Below are 20592 nucleotides of genomic sequence, written 5' to 3' on the forward strand. Positions count from 1 at the left end.
CAACAACATTATAATGAATTACGAAGCACATATACTATATTTACAGATGGATCCAAGGATGGTGACGCTGTTGCCAGCGCCATTGTAATTGGATCCAGGACTATCTCATGCAGATTACCCGATAACTGTTCTATTTTCCCAGCAGAAGCAAATGCTATTTTAACAGCACTAAACACCTACTTGGGTTGTCAGTCCAGATTCGAAGAGGCCATTATGCGACGATGTCATGTTGGCCATTCGAGATATACAAACCAGTATTTGTTAAAAGGTGAGGATCCTCCATACTGTATCCCTTGTGATATAAGAATCACAGTCAAGCATGCCCTGCTTGACTATTGATTTTTCCATCACAAGGATCAATATTTCATCAATAAAGGATCTTTTTAACAATTTATCTTCCCTTCACTAACCCGCTAGGTGCGCTGACCCGGACGGTCCAACCTTAAACTGACGGCGCATGTGGTATGCGCGATACGAGCACTACATGTTACTATGTAGCGTATAGACGGTTAACTAGTATAACCTTCACCTCTATCGGCAACGGTCATGCTTGTGTGTGGACAGCGTATCTTTTCGCCTTAACAATGATTTATCTTTCGTCATACCCGGAAATAAATGTTCCTTGATTTAATGATACATCAGGGATGACCACGACTGACTATATTGTATAGTTAACCACTAGATATTCATTCGAAGCGAGGCGGTGAGATCAGCTGATCGTACATTCCAGTTCGCTTTGTTGACGTTTTGCAATCGGTACTGAAAGTGTTGCCCTTGATGTATGAATATCACACTTTTAAAAGTTAAGAAGATTTTGTATACGTTCCTATGTCTATGTTGTAGTATCGCCGAGCAGGCTGCATCATATGCATGCATTCCAGTTTGTAGAGCGGTACGCGAAATGTGAAGGTCTTATGCAACGTAAAGTTGCCCGTAGCCCCAATGTTGTGAATATTGACAGCAACACATGTAAGTATTTGTCAGATATATAACTGAGAGCAATGAGAAATGTTCTCAAGAAATTGTAAGAGTAACAGGCACTGTAAAATTATGTCATCAACTAGATATCATGATACAATGTTCAAAATAAAAGAAATGGAAATCACTGAAATCTGTTTTGATATTTAAGGGTTAATTGGTGCATGTTGTATAAAAGGATTTTATGTGTATGAATGGCAGCAGTTTGTTGCCAGATACTACCATGATTATATTTCAATATGATCAATGAAAGATAAATATTATTTTGGCCTTTTTGAATTTTACAAAGTAGAAAAACAAAATATTCAGACACATATATTAGTTAAAATACACATTCAAGAGTATTTGTACCAACTACAATTTTTATAAAATGAAACAATATATTCATACTAATTGCCAATCTCTATAATGTTGATTGTATTAACAATGCAGTGTCTACATCCAGTTTGCATTGACAATAATCATATGATTGTGACACAGATAAAGCTGATTCTTAACTTCATTAGGCCTTGCTTTTTATGTTTCCTTGTTCTAAACTGATGTTTCAAATTCCAAAGATATCTGCATTGCACAATGACTCTTATTATTTTACTTAATATCTTGGCATACTTGTGCATGTGTACTAGTATTTGATTACACATGCATGACTTTTTAGCAGTCATCTGTTTCTGAACTGAATAGTATGCTAATAAAGATAATTAACATAAATAAGGGTCTGGTATTCTTTCAGGTTTAGAGAATCAATCAATTCATTGTGAACACATTTTTAATTTCTTACATAAGTTACTTTGATCTTGATAAGATCAAAATAGATCCAAATTAAATTGAGGAGATTAAATTATGCAGTCTAATTCATGTCAGCCAGTCTGTCTAATATCCGGCCCTTTTTTTCAGGCCATACTAAATGAACATTTAAGAAAAAATATACCTTGCCTGAGTGAATCAGTCAATGGGCATATTGACTGAAATTTTCAGACAAAATACATATTTGGCCTGATTATAGACACTGACTGTAACATATGTAAGTATAATCTGTTATATGCAAAAACAAATACCATAAATAAATCCATTTATCTACATGGAATGACTGTGGGGTTCAATTTGCATTTATTTAACCATCAGAAGATTTGATGATGAACTTTCTAAATTCATATTTGCTAGATGATAATAAAAATACAAAATATACTTAATACTGCAGGTGTCTTGAAGTACTGTTGAATGAAAATCAGGATACTTAGATACAGCAGGATAGTGTGTGGGTTTGTATGGGAAATAATTTGTCAACATTAAAATAAATATAATGTTACTAAAACAAGAAGATAAAACTATTATTTAGATCTATTTATGCATCATACACATTTTGTGGGGTAGTCAGTATGATATGTTGTTTGTTGGGACAAATCTCTGTAATTTACTACTATTTTAAGAGCATGGGTATCAGAATTCTGCAAGAAATGATTTATGAGATCAATGAATTAACACCTGTGATGACTCTTAATGGTGGGACACTTAATGGTGGGACACATCGCGGACTTGTATAAAGTTATATAGGTCCGTGGACAAATGTTATAAGGGGCAGAATAATATGGGTAAATCTCTTATTTCAAAGTATGATGACTGGTATGTATATTGCAATGAGTAACTGAGTGCTTAATAGATGCATGGTAGATGTTCATTTGGCCTATTTCCAAAAAAATAATATAAATTTAAATATTCAGATGCAACTTTAATTTTGATATAAAAAGTAACATTTAAAATCAGTTATTTTATTATTTTGAACGTTATTTCAATATTTGTAAAGGCACAGATGTATCCTTACTAGATCATTGGTAAAGGCCTGTCAAAGATGTCTGTGTGCTGCAAATGTTGACGTATCACTAATTTTATTAAATTGAAGTCCATGGTAGTATTTGTTGTGATTTGAATGCTTGAATTGTTGTGGGAAATAACACAAAGACTGATAAATAAAATGAGTTTGCATTATTTCATCGATGCAATATGTTAGCCCAGACTGACAGAATGCCTCGCTGTTTTCTGACGTAGAAAAAACCCGTGGCAATATACCATTTTTCATGACGTTTTTCCCGCTATATTCCATAGTGACAATTCGTCTTGTAGTTGAAGTCTCAACAAATGTTGATATTATAAACTAATAATCACTACAAAATAAGTGCTAGTTAAAGGTATTCAGTTGTAAACGACCGTTTTTGAACGAAGGTGCAACAGGATAACTCTTTAGCTTGGCTCCGTCTCTACATGTCAGTAGTTGTCGCAGCGCGCATTGATCCGGGAACCAGACCGGAAGCGACAGTTTGGACCGTCGCTTACATCATTTCAAAAGGAGAGTTATTGCCCTTTGGAACAAAAAGATCGCCCAATCATTTGCTAGTATGTGATTATTAACTGAGAATGTTAGTGGCTGTACCCTTGATGGGGGTTGAAGTAGCGTAAAATTATTGTCCCCCTGAGAGGGTATGTAAGCCCACGTCATTCAAAGTATTTCATGTCTACCAGTGTTTTAATCGTAGAACATTTGTTTGTTTTAATCTTTGGCTAAACATTCTCCATAATCATCAGTGACTAAAGGGATGGTGTAAATCCTGCTGGGGTCCATGCAGGAAGCAAAGGTACTGCAAGTCCCCATGGTCCCCAGTTATGGTGGCCTAAATTTAGTTGCTGGTGATATACAGCCCGATTTTATACATTGCATTGTTATGAATAATAACTTTTTAAGGTTATATACTTGTTTTAAAGTTTTATCTGTGATAATCTAGTTCTTTTACTGTCCTTTGTCGACAGGTTTTGTATTCTAAATTCATGTGTTGTATTATCTGATTCAGTCACGATATGGCTGAAATATTGCCGATGTGACTTTAAATATTAACTCACTCACTCTCTATAAATTAACTGTAAAGAATACATATGCCATGAGAATGCGTGATACAATTGCGAAAACGTCAGTATCTGACCATTAACCTGTGTTACTGCTCTGCATCGCCTGTTCATGGAATGAATCAGTCTCTGGTTTTAACTTGTGCTATTCTTTCCATTTCACCCTGCAGTGCCTTTTGAAGTTGCAGGTGGGGTGGCGTTGTCGGACACTTTTATAGAGGTCATCCCATAAATGGCGTGGTCTGGAAACCATGGCAGCAGAGATATACTGGTTCCTCAGGAAATTCATGGTGATAGGCGCAATCTGAGGCCTGACATTATCCTGTTGAAAATATCTATCCGAGAGTCGATAACGGGAAGACGGTAATGTGGAAAAATACATCTCGGTACCGAAGGGCGGTCAGGTTTCCTTGCACGTGCATCTTGTTTGGCTTTGGTTATAATACATGGCTGCCCACATTATCACCCACCTCCACCCCGAATCTGTCGACTTCCACAGGTCAATTAGAGGCTCATTTGAACGCCTCTAAACGCAAGTTCTGCTGTCTCGTCGGTGCAATATAACTAATCCCCACTGTCTCAGATCCTAGCGTTGTACGTTAGCACATTACTGAACATGTAAACGTGTGTTCTGACGTCGCAATACGGTACCAGTATATGGTCTCCTAGCACAGTCCGTACTCAGGCAGTCGATAGCGATAGTTTTTGTTGCTGTCACAGTCTGATGGCGCAAGTGAAATACCAGGGTGTACCGATCCTGAGATGCAGTTGTGATGCGTGATCTCCCCGATCGTGTTCGATCTCGCGTCGATCTAAACGTTGAAGAAACGGGCAACTTCTATTTGAGATTCTTCCGTTTGCAGCCGTTCGATGTCGATGTTCGACATGAAAGGTTTAGTCTAGTCATGTAGAATCAGAGTAAAACATGTTGGACATACCAGCGGACGAATACTTCCTTTAGAAATCTTACATCCGTTTGTCACGAGCTTATTGAAATATTTTCGAGAAAAATGTGCCATGGTTCTAAAAAGTCATCAAATGTTCTATTTGAGCGCTAGGTTCAATTCAGAAAACTATTAACACTAACATTTGTGAAATCAATATCATGTAGGTGAATTTCATCACAATACACGATATTTCAGTCAGTAAGCAAGTTAAAATTCAAAAGTCACATCGGCAGTATTTCAGCTATGTCGTGACAATAGAAGATTATGAATTAACAAGATACACATTTAGACTATATAAAAACTTGTCAATAAAGGACAGGAAAATAACTAGACTATCGCCGACTTATATTTATAATTTTCATGCAACCATAAAAACATAACGATACATGATAAAAACGAGCTAGAGCTGGCAAGCAAAGTTAGCTGGGCCACACTATACTAGGGACCATGGAGACTTAGGGTACCATCTGCTTCCTGATTTACCCAACTGCTGGTGACTGTTAAAAACGTTAATCCAAACAGTTCAAACCAACACGTATACTACGATTACAACCATGGAGAGATGACAACTACTTTGAATGACAAGGAACGTATGTACCCTCTCAGGGGAAAATAATTTTACGTTGAACTCCCTTTGAAGGTACAGCTCCATACAATCTGAGTTATTTATTTAATCTACCAAACTGAAAGATTACTGACTTCTTATATCACATATTGTTATGAAAATTTATCAATTAACATAATTTTTTTTAAAAAGACCTTACTAACTTACACTGAAAATACCATTTATGGATGAAACTTGGAAACTCCCTCCCAAATATTGAAATTATTTGAACCTTGGTGACATTCTACAACATTTGATAACATCCTATTCTAGATTTAGATGTTGCAATTTCAAGCTTCCTGTCGAGACCAGCAGATATTAAAATATAATTTATAATGAAAGATATTGTCATTGTATGTCATGCAACTTAAAGGCTATTTTGCGAAAAAAGAAAGAATAGCACATATTCTATTATGTTATGCCTATTCTGAACTGAGAAACAATTTGTAACTAGATTATTTGTTTCTATAAACCAAACTAGTCGATTATTGATCATGCGTTCATTGTTTTGCTAAAGCACCTGGTTATTTAAATTGGAAGATAATTTGAAGGATCAGTATGATCACCTCCGAGTTTAGGTAACAGAACAACAATAGCATCACGCCATGATCATCAAACAATATTCAACAGTGTACTTAAACATGGATGCGGTAAGTGCTTCAGAAGTTGATAATGTATGTTATCAGCTCGTGTAACTGTATCATGAGCTTGCCCAAGGGCAGTATGGAGCCATTGAATGAGTAATGATTCCTTGTATTCTTCCACATTACCTAAATTGAAATGAATAATTTTCTTTTCTTGTTGGTTTTTAAATTATTGGAATTTAGGTACATCATTAGAGGAGGAAGAATGTTCAGCCAAACTTCAGTATGTTGATCTCCAAGCCCTCCATGACCAGTTTCCCAAGCACTGCATTATCATGGGTGATTCGAAACCCCATTGGGGAAGTACGCATACAAGCAGTAAGGGGATAGTGCTGCACGATTATATTTCTAACAACAATATATGTCTCTTAATGATAATTTCACATATTTACATCCTGTTACAGATACATATTCTTTCCTTGATTTGTCTATTACAGACTCTGATCTGCTCATAGGTCGTCATGGACTGACCGTTCTAATTCTATGTGGAAGAGATCATTTTCCAACCATTCTCAAAGCTAACTCCAACAAGATGGAACTTCACTAAAGTTCATGGCTGGCTGGTGTCTCCTGATGTCATTGGTTTCTTGTTTTGCTTTTTTGTCCTTTTCAGGAGACACCAGCCAGCCATGAACCGTGACCAGGGAACCTATCTGCCTTATGCTTGGAACTTATTACTTAACCTTTGTCGGTGCTATTTATCTAGCTGGCTTCCATTTGCCCGTTGCCTTTTCTATTCTTTTACCTTTCAGTGCTAATTACCCCCGGCCTCCCGTTTGCCCATTGCCAATCATTGATCGTTAAGTCCTGGCTTCCAGTTTTCCATAACTATCAGCACTAATTACTGTAAAGTTTTAGCCTCCATTGTCTATTGCTAATCACCTATCAGCGCACACTCCGTCGCAGTGGTGACTCAGCCTAACACCACTGCCACAGGCTAATTTGCATATCACGTGACCGGACTTTTCTCTTGTTTGTAAACAAACGCGCTTTTTCAGAAATCAGTATAGAACAGACTAATGCAAGTATTTGGGGGCGCTTCACATATTGTTTTGCATAACTATATAGATATGCTACTACAACTGCGACAGTGAGTTGCATGACAATATATATTTATGCATCAAAGTGACCGTGTCGCTAGCTCTCCGTTGGGCTTCGATGACAGCACGTGGAGCCGTACAACCAATGTAAACATAGGATAACAACGCAAAAACAAGTAGATTTTTACGTATTTGCATACTTTCTCAATGAAAGTTAACCATTCTTTGACATTTGTTTATGAAAATGTGTAGACTTGTCAAACATGAAACGGATGAAAAGCATATGCAATATCTTGAATGGACTGTGAAAGACGTGACGAATCGTCACCTGGCGCTGGCCTGTGGCAGAGGTACTATGCTAGCTGGCTGCCGGTCGCATGGAACTCTGGGTAGGAGAGTGCTATCAGCGCCAATTATCTGTTGGCTTTACTTCTTAAGTTTCCACCCGTTTGTTACCTTATTACTTTTGTTGTTCTTACATGTACATATATATATGCTCTTTATCATATAATGGGTAGATTTCTCGGCAGGATAAAGCCAACGGATAAAAACGATATCCGTTGGGGTCATATGCGGATAGAGATGCAAATATCAAAGGTCAAGTAGGGACTACTTTCAGTGTTTATAAACAAACATGGCGTCGCACTTGTCATTCGGCGATCGAGTCAGAATTAACCATCGTGAATCTGGATAAACTACAGGGATAATTGCTACAATTATCAAAAGAACATTCTAATATACTGAAAATCAGTGTCGAACTGCGACGTAACTAAGGCATTTTATACGTTTTGGCAACTTTGGAGACATAAATTTCGAAACAATTTTGCGAGGGCACTAGGCCTAGCCAAGCGGGATCAGTAGCCATATCTGTGCTTGTAGACCTCTGCGGCTTGAAACCTTTTCCACAAATAAAAAACATTGGATTTAGGCGAAATATGTATGAATTGTTACGTTTTGTCGCTGTGTGTCCATCTGACTGCACTCCTTTACGTTATGACAGAACAGGCAGACTGTCAACAACGTCAGAGAAACGTCAGAGTAGCTTCCCTATGACAAAGGGCAGTTACTCTACCGAACAGACCGATGGATTGCCGCGAAAGGCAAGTAAAAACATTGGTTGTTTTGCGTATATGTTGCTTCGCCACTGCATAAGAAACAGATGTCCGTTGGAACTATATTGGCTACTGTCACTGTCCGACTGACACATCACTTACCCTGTGACGTAATAAATATTAATGCGCGCATTCCAGGAAAACTCGCAATGTTTAGGTAATGTTTGTGAGTGAGGGGAAGCGATTTTCAAGCACGGAATTGAAGAATGACATTATATGATAAAGTGGTTATCACGCTTGTGTGGCTGGGGATGGTAAATATCCTGTATTAGGAATAAACACTATGTATTTAGCTCGCCAAGGCTCGCTAAATACAATGTTTATTCCTAATGCAGGATATTTACCATACCCAAACACACTCGCGTGATAACCTCTATCTATCTCATAGCATTCATTCATTCATTCATTTAGAGTAGGTTACCCAGCTTATCCCCATTTATTTTTTTTTATAAGTAAACACCTTATATACTAAATAAATACATCAGTCTAACTGATCTTATATTATTATCAGTAACACTATACTCTTTTTACTTATGCTTTTTACGTTACAGAATATGCCTCTCAACAGCCCTCCACTGCCACAAAACTGTCTTATCCCACTCAACCCTCTTTACTATTTTCCTTTCTACCTTTAATCCCCCTAATTTATAGTTTTTTGGGCCAGCCGATTACCTATTATTCCCAACTATTAATTTTTTACTTAACCCGTCTGGCCCCGACTGCGACATAGTCAACGGCTAAAGCGGTCGTTAAATCACTAAATATCTGATCTGCATTCATTCACCTGATGAAGGAGCAAGCATATACTCTAAAACGTTGTGTTCCTCATGATAAAGAAGTTGTTACCCTGCCTGGCGGTCAGCATTGAGGTGCTTAAACAAGGACTGGTCGGCTCGGAGTCAGTATACTGTGTGGGGCATTCATGTTAAACTGCGTCATTGTATCTCAGAGGGCTCGCACAATAAAATAAGCATGAGTCCCGGATCGTCCAGACTTGTAGAAGCATCCACACGCACACGCATACGCATACGCACACGCACACACACACACACACGTGCATGCACGTGGCTATATAAGTGGAGTAAACCCAATATCACTACCTACCTTATTATAGCAGGCAAGCATGGCTTCAGATTCAAGTTTGCGTCATCTTGGGTCTGGTTCTCTGTTCGATGAGGAGTCAGGGCGTGTATTGATGCCCATGGAAGGCATGTCCAAAACTGACTACATGAAATACGACTTCATGTTTTAATGCTACGTCATGCTTCATGCTACGTCATTGAATACTGATCAACTGACCCGTCTCCAAATTGTGCATCTAGATACTTTATCACGATTTGTCCCGATTGTGTTTCTAGGTTTGTCAGCACCATAACGGTGCTCGTGCGTTCGGTCATCTACCCACATAAAGCTGACATGCCATGATATAACTGAAATACTGTTCAAAGTGACATCAAAGCCAATTCACGCACTCGCTATTTTCACTGCTTGTGACTCGACACATTTGTTTCATGCTGATTGATGTCTAAAATACATATACATCTTTGACTTATCTTTCCTTCTTTTCGTTCTCTTCTGTCTTCATATAGTTTCTTTAGCCTATCAGTATTTAGCAACACTACCTCAACCAACACAATTCCTATGTACATGTATTACGTTTATATGAAATATATGCATGTTGTGACATTCACGTGTCCTTTTCAGTAATATTTATACTGTTAATAGCAGTATAATTGATAGTTAATACTTTGATAGCCATGTACACAATCAATATATCATACACCACTTTCAATGTCCGAAAGTGAATAGCTTTTAGATATGTGGTTACCCTCTGGATGCCGTTTTTTTTTCTGACGCACATTTTCCTAAGATAGGAAAAGTGAAGGTTGAGCGAGAATTGCGCTCACGCGGCACTGGATCTACCCCAGGCTATAAAATTACGCAGACGTTGGGAATATTAAATTTCCTATTTGAAGGTGTAAATTTCACTGCAAATAATAAACCGGTTTTATAAAAAGACACTTCCGAGAATTTATTCTGCGTCGAAAAACAGTAAATTTCTCCGCTTTTTATCGTACACCGATAAAAGTACTGTGCGACGATATTTTTAATTTAGAATCTTCACGGAAACTGTGAGCGAACAAAATACTGTCTAATTCCTGAACGACATAACTACATATCAAATAGAGTTATTTGCGTAAGTATAACGACATACATTTAATGCCTAAATAGCATGCCGTAAATGACGAAAACTGATTTTTTTCTATGACGTCAAAAGGCGACAGAGGTTTAACAAGTACAAAGAAAAGGGGGCATAACTCCGCTCTGCTCAGCACTAGTGTATTGTAACTCAGGTTAGCTGTGGGTAAGGACAATATATTTTCGTAGTGTTTTGTTCCCGAGGAACCAAACTATTCCAACACAAATATCGATACTGAAACTGTATACGTTAAGTTATATATATTTAAAAAAAGAGGAGGTAATAGAGAAATGGATGGCCCAATCTCACCTATAACTTAGTCCTTAGATTCAAACATTCTCCTGATTCCTGTAAGTGTAATTTGACTAATGTTGCCCCATTATTTATGGAGCACTAGCCTTTTCGTCAAATGTAATGAAATACCAAAAAAATAAAACCATTCCTGGCTGGTTTTATGTCTTTTTTAACGTCGGAGAAAGACGACACTGGTAAGTTGATTAATATATGATTAATATATATCTCCCCTAAATCTCGATGAGTAAAACGGAATTTCACGCTTTTTATATAAATGTTAGAAATCATTGCTAAGTGTAAAATTCTATCACGACATCCTGATATGGAAAATAACTGACTAAATATGACGCCATTTTTTCTAACATACCCAAACAACAAACATTTTGGGGGTTTCTGTATATATTGGGACCCGGTCAGTACCTCCTCATCTCTTCTGATGGACACATCATAGAAGATTGAGGTGAACATTGTTGTACATATTTGGTAATTTATTTGAGGTCAAGGTCCTTGAATGAGAGTGCACACGATCATTGTATCATGCTGTTTACAGTTTCAGTTATGATGAAGATTTTGCATATCTTTTATACATTTTTTCACACAATTGATTTCCCCGTGGATATTTGTCAACGTTCAAAATGATATCATACGTAAATATAGGCCACAACATGTATGAACGAACCTTTGATAATCTCCGGTTTGTTTGAACATTGTTTACATAAGAATTGATAGGTTTATAGTGTCGAATACGATATTTCGTTCCTTTGGACAAGTGTTACAAGATGAAGTATAATGTAACTGCAGCATGTACGTATTTCTTGGGATGTGTAATAGTCAATATTATAAGTTCATATAACCAATGTCCATGAATAGTCGTTTCATTTTATAACTAAAACTGAATATATTACTTTAACAAAATGGATAATATTTTTCGTTAAAACATATGCATACATTTCTGAAAGAATTGTCTTGGTCTTGGAATTGTTTTTATGTCGTTTGATACACAGAACAGTGATATCTAACGCTTCGCCAGGTGCGCGTTAGTCACAAACAATTTAGGAATTATTCCTCTCGTTTTGCATTATATAATCAATGGGTTCGTTCTTTTTTCAATATTGTAAACACAGAATATTAAACTATTTATTTTATTTCTCCAGGAATTGTAAAAAGTATAAAAATAAAACCCATGTCAGCCATTGCCAGGTACCCCGTTGGTTCAACCGTAAACGATTATCCTGATAATCTCTATACCAATAGAGCTTTCTTCGCATCTTTTTTTGTGTAATTTTGAGACGAGATGAAGAGAAATTATAACATAATAATGAACAGATATATGTCCAATATTGAATATAATTTTGGTTGTTTTGAAATATTCTTTTGGTTATTTCATTACGTAAATTGATGCAAAACAGGTGCGTATCTTATTCAAGACATTATTTACTTGGTGAAAGCAATCATGTGTCGAAAAAGCGTCCAATTCCGTTTTACACATCGAGATTTTCCATACCATGAACGAAAATTAGGGGAGATATATAGTAATCAAACTACCACTGTCGTCTTTCTCCGACGTTAAAAAAGACATAAAACCAGCCATGACATCAAAAGGAATGGATTTATCATTTTGGTATTTCATTACATTTGATGATAAGGCTAGTGCTCCATTAATAATGGTGCAACATTAGTCAAATTACACATACACAATCAGGAGAATGTTGGAATATAAGGACTAAGTTATAGGTCAGATAGGGCCCTCCCTTCATCTATTCCGTCTTTTTTATGAAGTACGATTTCATCATTTCTTATGGTTTTTTTGGTTGTCTATTTTTTATAACTAAACGTATACAGTTTCAATATCGATATTTGTGTTGGAATAGTTTGGTTCCTCGTAAACAAAACACCACGAATATATATTGTCCTTACCCACAGCTAATTCTCATGAAGTGACCTGAGTTACAATAAACTCGTGCTAAGCATAGCGGAGTTATGCCCCCTTTTCTTTGTACGTGTGTAACCAACCCCTCTGTCGCCTTTTGACGTCATACAGAATAATCAGTTTTCGTCATTTACGGCATGCTATTTTTGGCATTGAATGTATATCGTTATAGTGAGTGAGTGGGGTCTAACGCCGCTTTTAACAGTATTCCAGTTATATCACGGCGTGTCAGCTTAATGTGGGAGGAAAGCCCGGAGTGATGCAGGTCTCAGACGTTTACCACTTCGGTGAAACCCACGAGCATGGTGCTGACAAACCTAGAAACATAATTGGGGCGAACCGGGATTCGAACCCACAATCATAGGTTTCTGGCGTGCCCAAGGGCCGCAACTCTGCACAGCGAATCGCGGCGCCTTAGACGACTGGGCCACCCGTGCCCCCGTATGTCGTTATACATACGCATTTAACTCCATTTGATGTGTAGTTATGTCGTTCAGATATTAGGCTGTATTTTGTTCGCTCAGAATTTCCGTAAAGATTCTAAATTAAAAAAAATGTCGCACAGTACTTTTATCGGTGTACCATAAAACGCGGAGAAATTTACTGTTTTTCCTTGCAGAATAAATTCTCGGACAACACTTAGAAGTGTCTTTTTAAAACCGGTTTAATATTTGCAGTGAAATTTACACCACCGAATAGGAAATTTAATATTCTCCATCTCCATCAATGCGTAATTTTATAGCCAGAGGTATATCCAGTGCCACATGAGCGCAATTCTCGCACAACCTTCACTTTACCGATCTCAGAAAACAACAACATGGCATCCAGAGGGTTAAGCAATATTGCACCCCTCACTCGAAAATAACGCATTAATTCTTATATGGTCTGTATATAATTCGTTGTTGTAATCCTCTTTATGGACATAGATGATGCCTTTATTTGTCAGCGCTATATCTAATGCTAGAAATCAACAACTAACCAGTAGTGGAGACTCCTTCCATAGCTAGGGTCCGAGGAGATCCAGTGTTGGAGTGATGTGGGATGTCACAGGGTTTATTCCTCTGAACTGTGGTCAAATACAAACACCATCATTGCGGAGTAAAGCTAATTCATAGATCTATATATCTGCCTTTCAGAAACGTTTATTTATGTCTAAGAACGTCGAAATTAATTCTAGCCATCTTCTGGTTCACGCTCTACAATCGCCAGCTGTAGCCAGCGTGGCAACGTTAAGTTAATTTATCGAGATGATCGTGAAAAAACCCCATATATTTCACTTACTTAAAACGTTTGGAATATATAAGGTGCAATTCCAACCAGAGTTAACAATTATATTCACATCTTAAATAGATAATGTCTCAAGGCAGGTAAGATAATAACTAGCTTTACCTTCTTCATTGTTGGTAGCCTTCATCTCCTCCTCTTCCTCAGAGTCTGCTGCCTCCTCACCATCATCGCCCTGGTCCCCATGTTCTTCATTTTCGTCCCCTCTGTCGACCTCTGCCTCTTCACTATTTTCAGTGTTCTTTTCATCTTGCACCATATTCACCCGGATAACATCTTCCTTCTCAAGGTTTATGTCCACTTCGCCAACATCTTCTTCCTCTAACTGCAGGCGGATGTCGGTGATCTTAGTACATCTGTGCAGACCCATTCCACCAACATGGATGTGCCCATCACCAATATCTTCTTCCTCCTCAAACCAAGAGATGGACGTGTTTGTATCGCCCTGGATATGGTGCTGGTTGTCTGTAAGATCAACACAACGCGGTGCACTCTTCAGGAAGCTACCATTTGTCTCCCTGAAAACTCCTTGTGCGTTGGACAACTCCCTCTCCAAAGTTTCTATCTTAGATAGCTTTGCCTTCATCTGTGACATATTGAACTCAAGTGCCCTCTCAGAATTTTTCAATTCAAATTCAAGATCTCCGACCTGGGACAAAATACGTAAAATAATTTGAAAATAGTTGCTGAATCAGAATGTTATCACACACACACACACACACACACACGCACGCGGGTACGCACGCACACATACACACACATACAGAGAGAGAGAGAGAGAGAGAGAGAGAGAGAGAGAGAGAGCTCTAACTCTCAGGCACAATATAGTAATAATTAATTAAGTGGAGTATGGATTGGGCTCCAGTACTTTTCACTGATGAATCGAGACACTGTCTTGAACACAAAAGATGGTCTAGGGGGCCTTAATTTGGGTGGGATCAGTAGAGCTGGAAGAAGCGATCTGACCATCTGACCGGTGTGCGCTCCTGGGATGACTCTCAGGATGTGTACGTGAGACCGTATGCTGGTGAAATCGGACCGGGCTTCATCCTCACGTACGATAACGCACGACGTCATCGTGCCAGGGTCTTGGTGCCGACTTATAGCATTGTCCGTTTGGCCAGCCCGGTCACCAGACCTATCGAACATGCCCTGTCCTTCCGGCAACTCTATACGAACTCGGCAATGCTCTTACCGAAGAGTGGTCCGATCTTTCCTTGGTAACCACCAAGGGCCTAGATTTTCGAAACGATCGTAGCCCTAAAATTATCGTAAATTTATCGTAAGGAAATCGTACGCTATCGTAGCATATTTTCGAAACTATCGTAGCCCTAAGATATCTTAAGATTGTCGTAAATCTAAGATAGCCCAATACCTGTCGTAAGTTTATTTTATCTTCATCCAAGATGGCGGCATTCTTTTCCATAGATATTTTGCCAAACAATTAGTCTTATTTACGTTCAAACATTGACATTTCATTTTGTAAAACTGTGTGATTCGAAAACACGAAGAACGCATCAAGGATTTCACGTAAAAAATGTTCTTAATCGCGACAGCGATCCACATAACTGTGGAGTCGATAGCTTACAATATATTTCTATCCGAGTCCATGCTGAAAAAGTGTGAAACAACATACTTTTTCGATAATTAAGGTGTCGACAGGCTACAGTAATGACCGTGACCTTATTGATAACTCAGGAGGAGCTAATCTTAGTTCAAACTCTAGTTGAGAGTGGTTTCCCTTTGTATTCACCCGGGACACCTTGCTCAATGTTACAGTTTTCATAAAGCGCAGAGTTCCGCTGTTATATTTTCTGGATCGCATTTGTGTCATTTTATAAAATTATATCAATCTACAGAAGGCATATAGATGTATTCCATTAAATTTAACAATTTACTGAAATTTTGACAGCAAAAGTTAAGCACAGATTATCGTATCGACAAATCAAATAAAAAATGGGTTCCCATGCTCGTTCGGGTTCTCGTCAAAATGTAGCATAGTTTGCACATTGTCCAAAATTCACTTTCAAATATATGTTCGCAGAAAAAAAGTTTAGTGACTGAAATTTACTGATCAATGTAAAATACACATTTCCAACACAATAATCTTTGCGTTCAATTAACCGGTTTTAAAATATTTGTGATCATTTTAATATTTAAGTCTACATCTTCCCGTTTTATGTTTAAAAAACTATAGATATACTAGAGACCATTCAGACAATAAAATCGTTGTAACGAACAGGGTCAACGGACAAATACTAGTAAATGATCCTCAGCAATTCTGTCAGACAAGACAAACATCACTGAACTCCGTTCCGGAATAGATTTGACACATTACAAAGTATTTCGCTCCTCAGCCAGGTTTAAATGAAATCAGACAAATCAGTTTATTAGCTCTACTTAATTTAAAAGGATAGAAAATTACTACCTTATATGTATGTTCACGTTAACTTGTGGCGTGTTCCATGAGACAACATAACTTGACAATTCCTAAATTATCTCTCTTTGCGAACGAAAATTAGTGTCACTTTTAAATTTTGAAAATAATTATGGATCAAGATAGATAAAAAAATAAATATTTCATCATCTAAATACTAATAGCTTGATATTGTATTTAAGTCCTTGGTTAATTCGTGAAATATATTGGGTACATGAATAACAAAACAAACTTAACAAGCTTAGATTGTTTTAAAAACTTGCTTGTGGGTGCGCTGCTTCCTGAACAATTTTTGTTTTGAGTGTTCCCACGTATAATGTTGGTGTTTACACTAATATAAACTTGACTTTTGACATAAACACAAAGCTATACAGTATACATCACTTAACATCATCTTGAACACGCGTCTTAAATGCTTAACGCATATGCAGTTCGATCAAAGGTCTCGTCATTGTCATTTAGAATAACGTCCCTTACTTTCGTCCTTGACTTTGTACGCGATGTGTTTATATCATAAAGTTCTGCGCTCTCACGAGAGGACCATTTGAAGGGAAAATAGTGAAGTATCTTTTCGCACATTATTTCAATTCCAACAGCTAAAGTGTGGTTACAATACACTTATTGATTATAACATTGATTGGTTTTGAAAAATGCTATTGCATGGCACACGAATGCTATTTGTGTTCGGGTAGTCATGGCATCATTTATCATAAGAACAAAACGTCTACATGTAGGGTTGTACTGAATTTCACTCAAATATGTGCAGGTTAAACAATGTGACCTGACAATGTGATCATGAATTCCCTGTCACTTATCTATGTTGTTGTTATTGTCAGCAGCTGGGAAATCCCAGTGACGTCATTGGGAAACACCCCGCTTTTTCAATCTCTAACACAAATGAGTTCTCTGTCAGAGTTACGATAGGCATCGTTACTATGAACGATCTGCGACAGGTTTACGATAGTTTCGAAAATCTATGTTATCTTAACCTTAAGATATCTTATCTTTGAACGTAAGTTGTTAAGATTTTAAGGGCCTAGATTTTGAATCGATCGTAGCCCTAAAATTATCGTAAAGTTATCGTAAGGAAATCGTAGGCTAGCGTATCCTATTTTCGAAACTATCGTAGCCCTGCGATATCTTAAGTTTGTCGTAAATCTTAGATAGACCCATACCTTTTAAGTTAATTTTATCTTCATCCAAGATGGCGGCATACTTTTCCATAGATATTTTGCCAAACAATTCGTCTGCTTTACGTTCAAACGTTGACATTTTACTTTGTTAAACTGTGTGATTCAAATTGACACTTCGGAAATACGAAGAACGTATCAAAGATTTCACGTCAGAAATGTTTTTAATCGCGACAGCGATCCACATAACCATGGAGTGGAAAGCTTACAATATATTTCTATCCGGGTCAATGCTGAAGAAGTGTGAAACAACATACCTTTTCGATAATATGGGAAGGATGAAAACGGAAGGTGTCGGCAGGCTCTGTGGTAATGACTGTGACCTTAACTCAGGGGCAGCTAATCTTAGTTCACACTCCAACTGAGAGTGTTTTCCCTTTGTATTCGCCCGGCGAGACCTTGCTCAATGTTACAGTTTTCATAAAGCGCAGAGTTCCGCATTTGTGACAATACTTTAGTCTTTATTTTCGCATTTTATAAAATTATATCAATCTACATTTACATCTGAAATGCTGTGGGACGAGCGGTTTTAACAATTGAATGTAACTACACAGTGTAGTATTTATTGATCTAACAAGGAAATACATGTGATCAAATATGTGTATAGTATATTTGTATAAAGAGTATATTAAATCTTTTTCTAGTAAAAGAAATTGCATTGTTTTCGTTTTAAAGACAACACCTACATGTATGTTATCAATATTATAGAAAGACAAATGTTTGATAATAAGTGATTAAATATTGTCTGTTGAATAACTGCAATCTTTAAAAACAGGTGATTAACGGCATAGATGTATTCAATTAAATATAGGAATGTGTTGATATTTTCACAGCAAAAGTTAAGCAAATATTTTTGTATCGTATTTTCGAGATTGGAGATTTGAAAAATCAAGAAAAAATGGTCGTTTGGGTTTAAAATGTTGTCAAAAAGTAACATATTTTGAACACTGTCCAAAATTCCAATATTTTTTCGGAGAAAAACTTTATTGAATGAAATTTACTGATAGACATTGTAATCACAATAATCTTTGAATTTTGCATTCAATGGACCGATTTTATAATAATAATTGATGTTTGTCTTTTCTAAAATTTAAGTGTACATTTACCCGTTTTATTTTAAAAAGATATAAACACTTCAAACCATTTAGACAATAAAATAATTGTAAAGGATAGGGTCACCGGACAAATACTATTAAATGACCCTTAGCAATACAGCCAAACGTCATCGAACTATGTTTGGGAATAGATTTCACACATTTACAATGTAGATATTTCGCTCATCAGGCAGATTGAAATCAAATTAAAAATATCTGTTTATTAGCTCTACTTAATGTAAAAGGATAGAAAAGGACTACATTATATGTATGTTCGCGTTAACTTGTGGAGTGTTCCATGAGACAACATAGCTTGACAATTCCTTAATTATCTCCCTTTGTGAACGAAAATCAGTGTCACTTTGTAAAGCATTATGGATCTAAATAGATAAAAAAAATGATAACATCATCTAAATACAAACAGCTTGATATTGTATTTGAGTCCTTGGTTTATTCGTGAAATATACTGGATATACGATGGGTGTTCATTAAAGATTTCCCCTAAACCACTTAGGGTTATCATATTTGGTTGAAATTTCACACGTGTAATGATACATGTATCTATGGGTTATGTCTGAATTTGCAGCATCGAACTATTAATCTTACTTCTTTTACAGGTGTTATGATCGAGTAGGATGTGACAATGGAGCCAGTAGAATACCGAGCAGTGGTTAGGTTTTTATATTTGAAAGGTCGCACACCAAAAGAAACTTTCGATGAAATGAAAGGAACTTATGGAGAAGATGCCCCATCATATGACGTTGTTAAACACTGGCATCGCCAGTTCAAGTGTGGTCGGACATCTGTGGAAACAGCTGCCATTCCTGGTCACCCCCATTCAGCCATTGATGAGGACACTATCCATCAAGTGGAGACCGACATTTTGGCAGACCGACGTATAACTGTTCGCCAGTTAGCACAAGATGTCAAGATCAGTGTAGGGTCTGTGGAAAAAATCATCCATGACAAATTGAACATGCATAAGGTGTCTGAACGATGGATTCCCAGGTTGCTCACACCTTTCCAAAAGCAGGAACGAGTCAATTGCTCAAAGGATCTTTTGGACATGTGTCTAAAAAACCAGGCAAACTTTTTTGACAGACTTATCACACAGGATGAAACATGGGTCCATCACTATGATCCTGAGACTAAAGTTCAGTCGATGCAATGGAAGCATGTGGAGTCACCACCCCCAAAGAAGGCACGTGTCCAACCCTCTGCAGGCAAGGTAATGCTCACGGTGTTTTGGGACCAGCACGGAGTAGTGATGATGGATATCTTGGCAAAGGGTACCACAATTACAGGAGCTTATTATGCTTCACTGCTGCGGAAATTGCGGGACGCTATCAAGCTTAAGAGGCGTGGCATGCTGACCAAGGGTGTCCGTCTCCTGCAAGACAATGCTCCAGTACACAACTCTCATGTTGCCCAGACAGAAGCGCGGTCCTGTAACTATGCAATCCTTCCACATCCTCCTTACTCTCCTGACCTTGCACCATCTGACTTCCACCTCTTTCCAACCATGAAGTCATTTTTAAAGGGAAAACGTTTCACAGATGATGCAACACTAATTTCTGAAGTCAAGTCCTGGTTTGAGACGCAAAATGAGGGCTTTTACAAGCGAGGTCTCCATAGTTGCATAAAACGATGAGAGAAGTGTGTAACTCTTGGTGGTTCCTATGTGGAGAAAGACTAATACCTATGCCAAGTTTCATTCCACTAGGTCCATCGGAAGTGGGTCAGGGGAAATCTTTAATGAACACCCCTCGTATGAATAACAAACAAACTGAATTTAATCATACATTGTCATTATAACTCGCTCGTGGGTGCTCTACTTCATGAACAATTTTTGTTTTGAGTGTTTCCAGGTACAATGTTGGTGTTTTCTCTATGAACTTGACTTTTGACATAAACACAAAAACAAGCAGTCCAACTGACCCAGTATA

General features: G+C 37.5%; 1 protein-coding gene across 3 annotated transcripts in view; it reads right to left on the minus strand.

Annotated features, from left to right (window-relative positions):
* Positions 1–20592, minus strand: part of LOC124148411 — a 117580-nt gene that overhangs the window by 6433 nt on the left and 90555 nt on the right. For 2 of the 3 annotated variants that reach the window (XM_046519492.2, XM_046519490.2), the window contains 2 exons: positions 14031–14574; positions 13621–13707 (listed from right to left, as the gene is read on the minus strand). In XM_046519492.2, the coding sequence (XP_046375448.2) occupies positions 13621–13707; positions 14031–14574 (631 nt within the window). Of the gene's footprint in view, positions 1–9321; positions 9383–13620; positions 13708–14030; positions 14575–20592 lie in introns of all 3 variants that reach the window. The other variant, XM_046519491.2, reaches the window with a different exon arrangement.

This window comes from Haliotis rufescens, unplaced genomic scaffold (genome assembly GCF_023055435.1).
Source record: "Haliotis rufescens isolate VD_foot unplaced genomic scaffold, xgHalRufe1.0.p SCAF_19, whole genome shotgun sequence".
Taxonomy (NCBI): domain Eukaryota; kingdom Metazoa; phylum Mollusca; class Gastropoda; order Lepetellida; family Haliotidae; genus Haliotis; species Haliotis rufescens.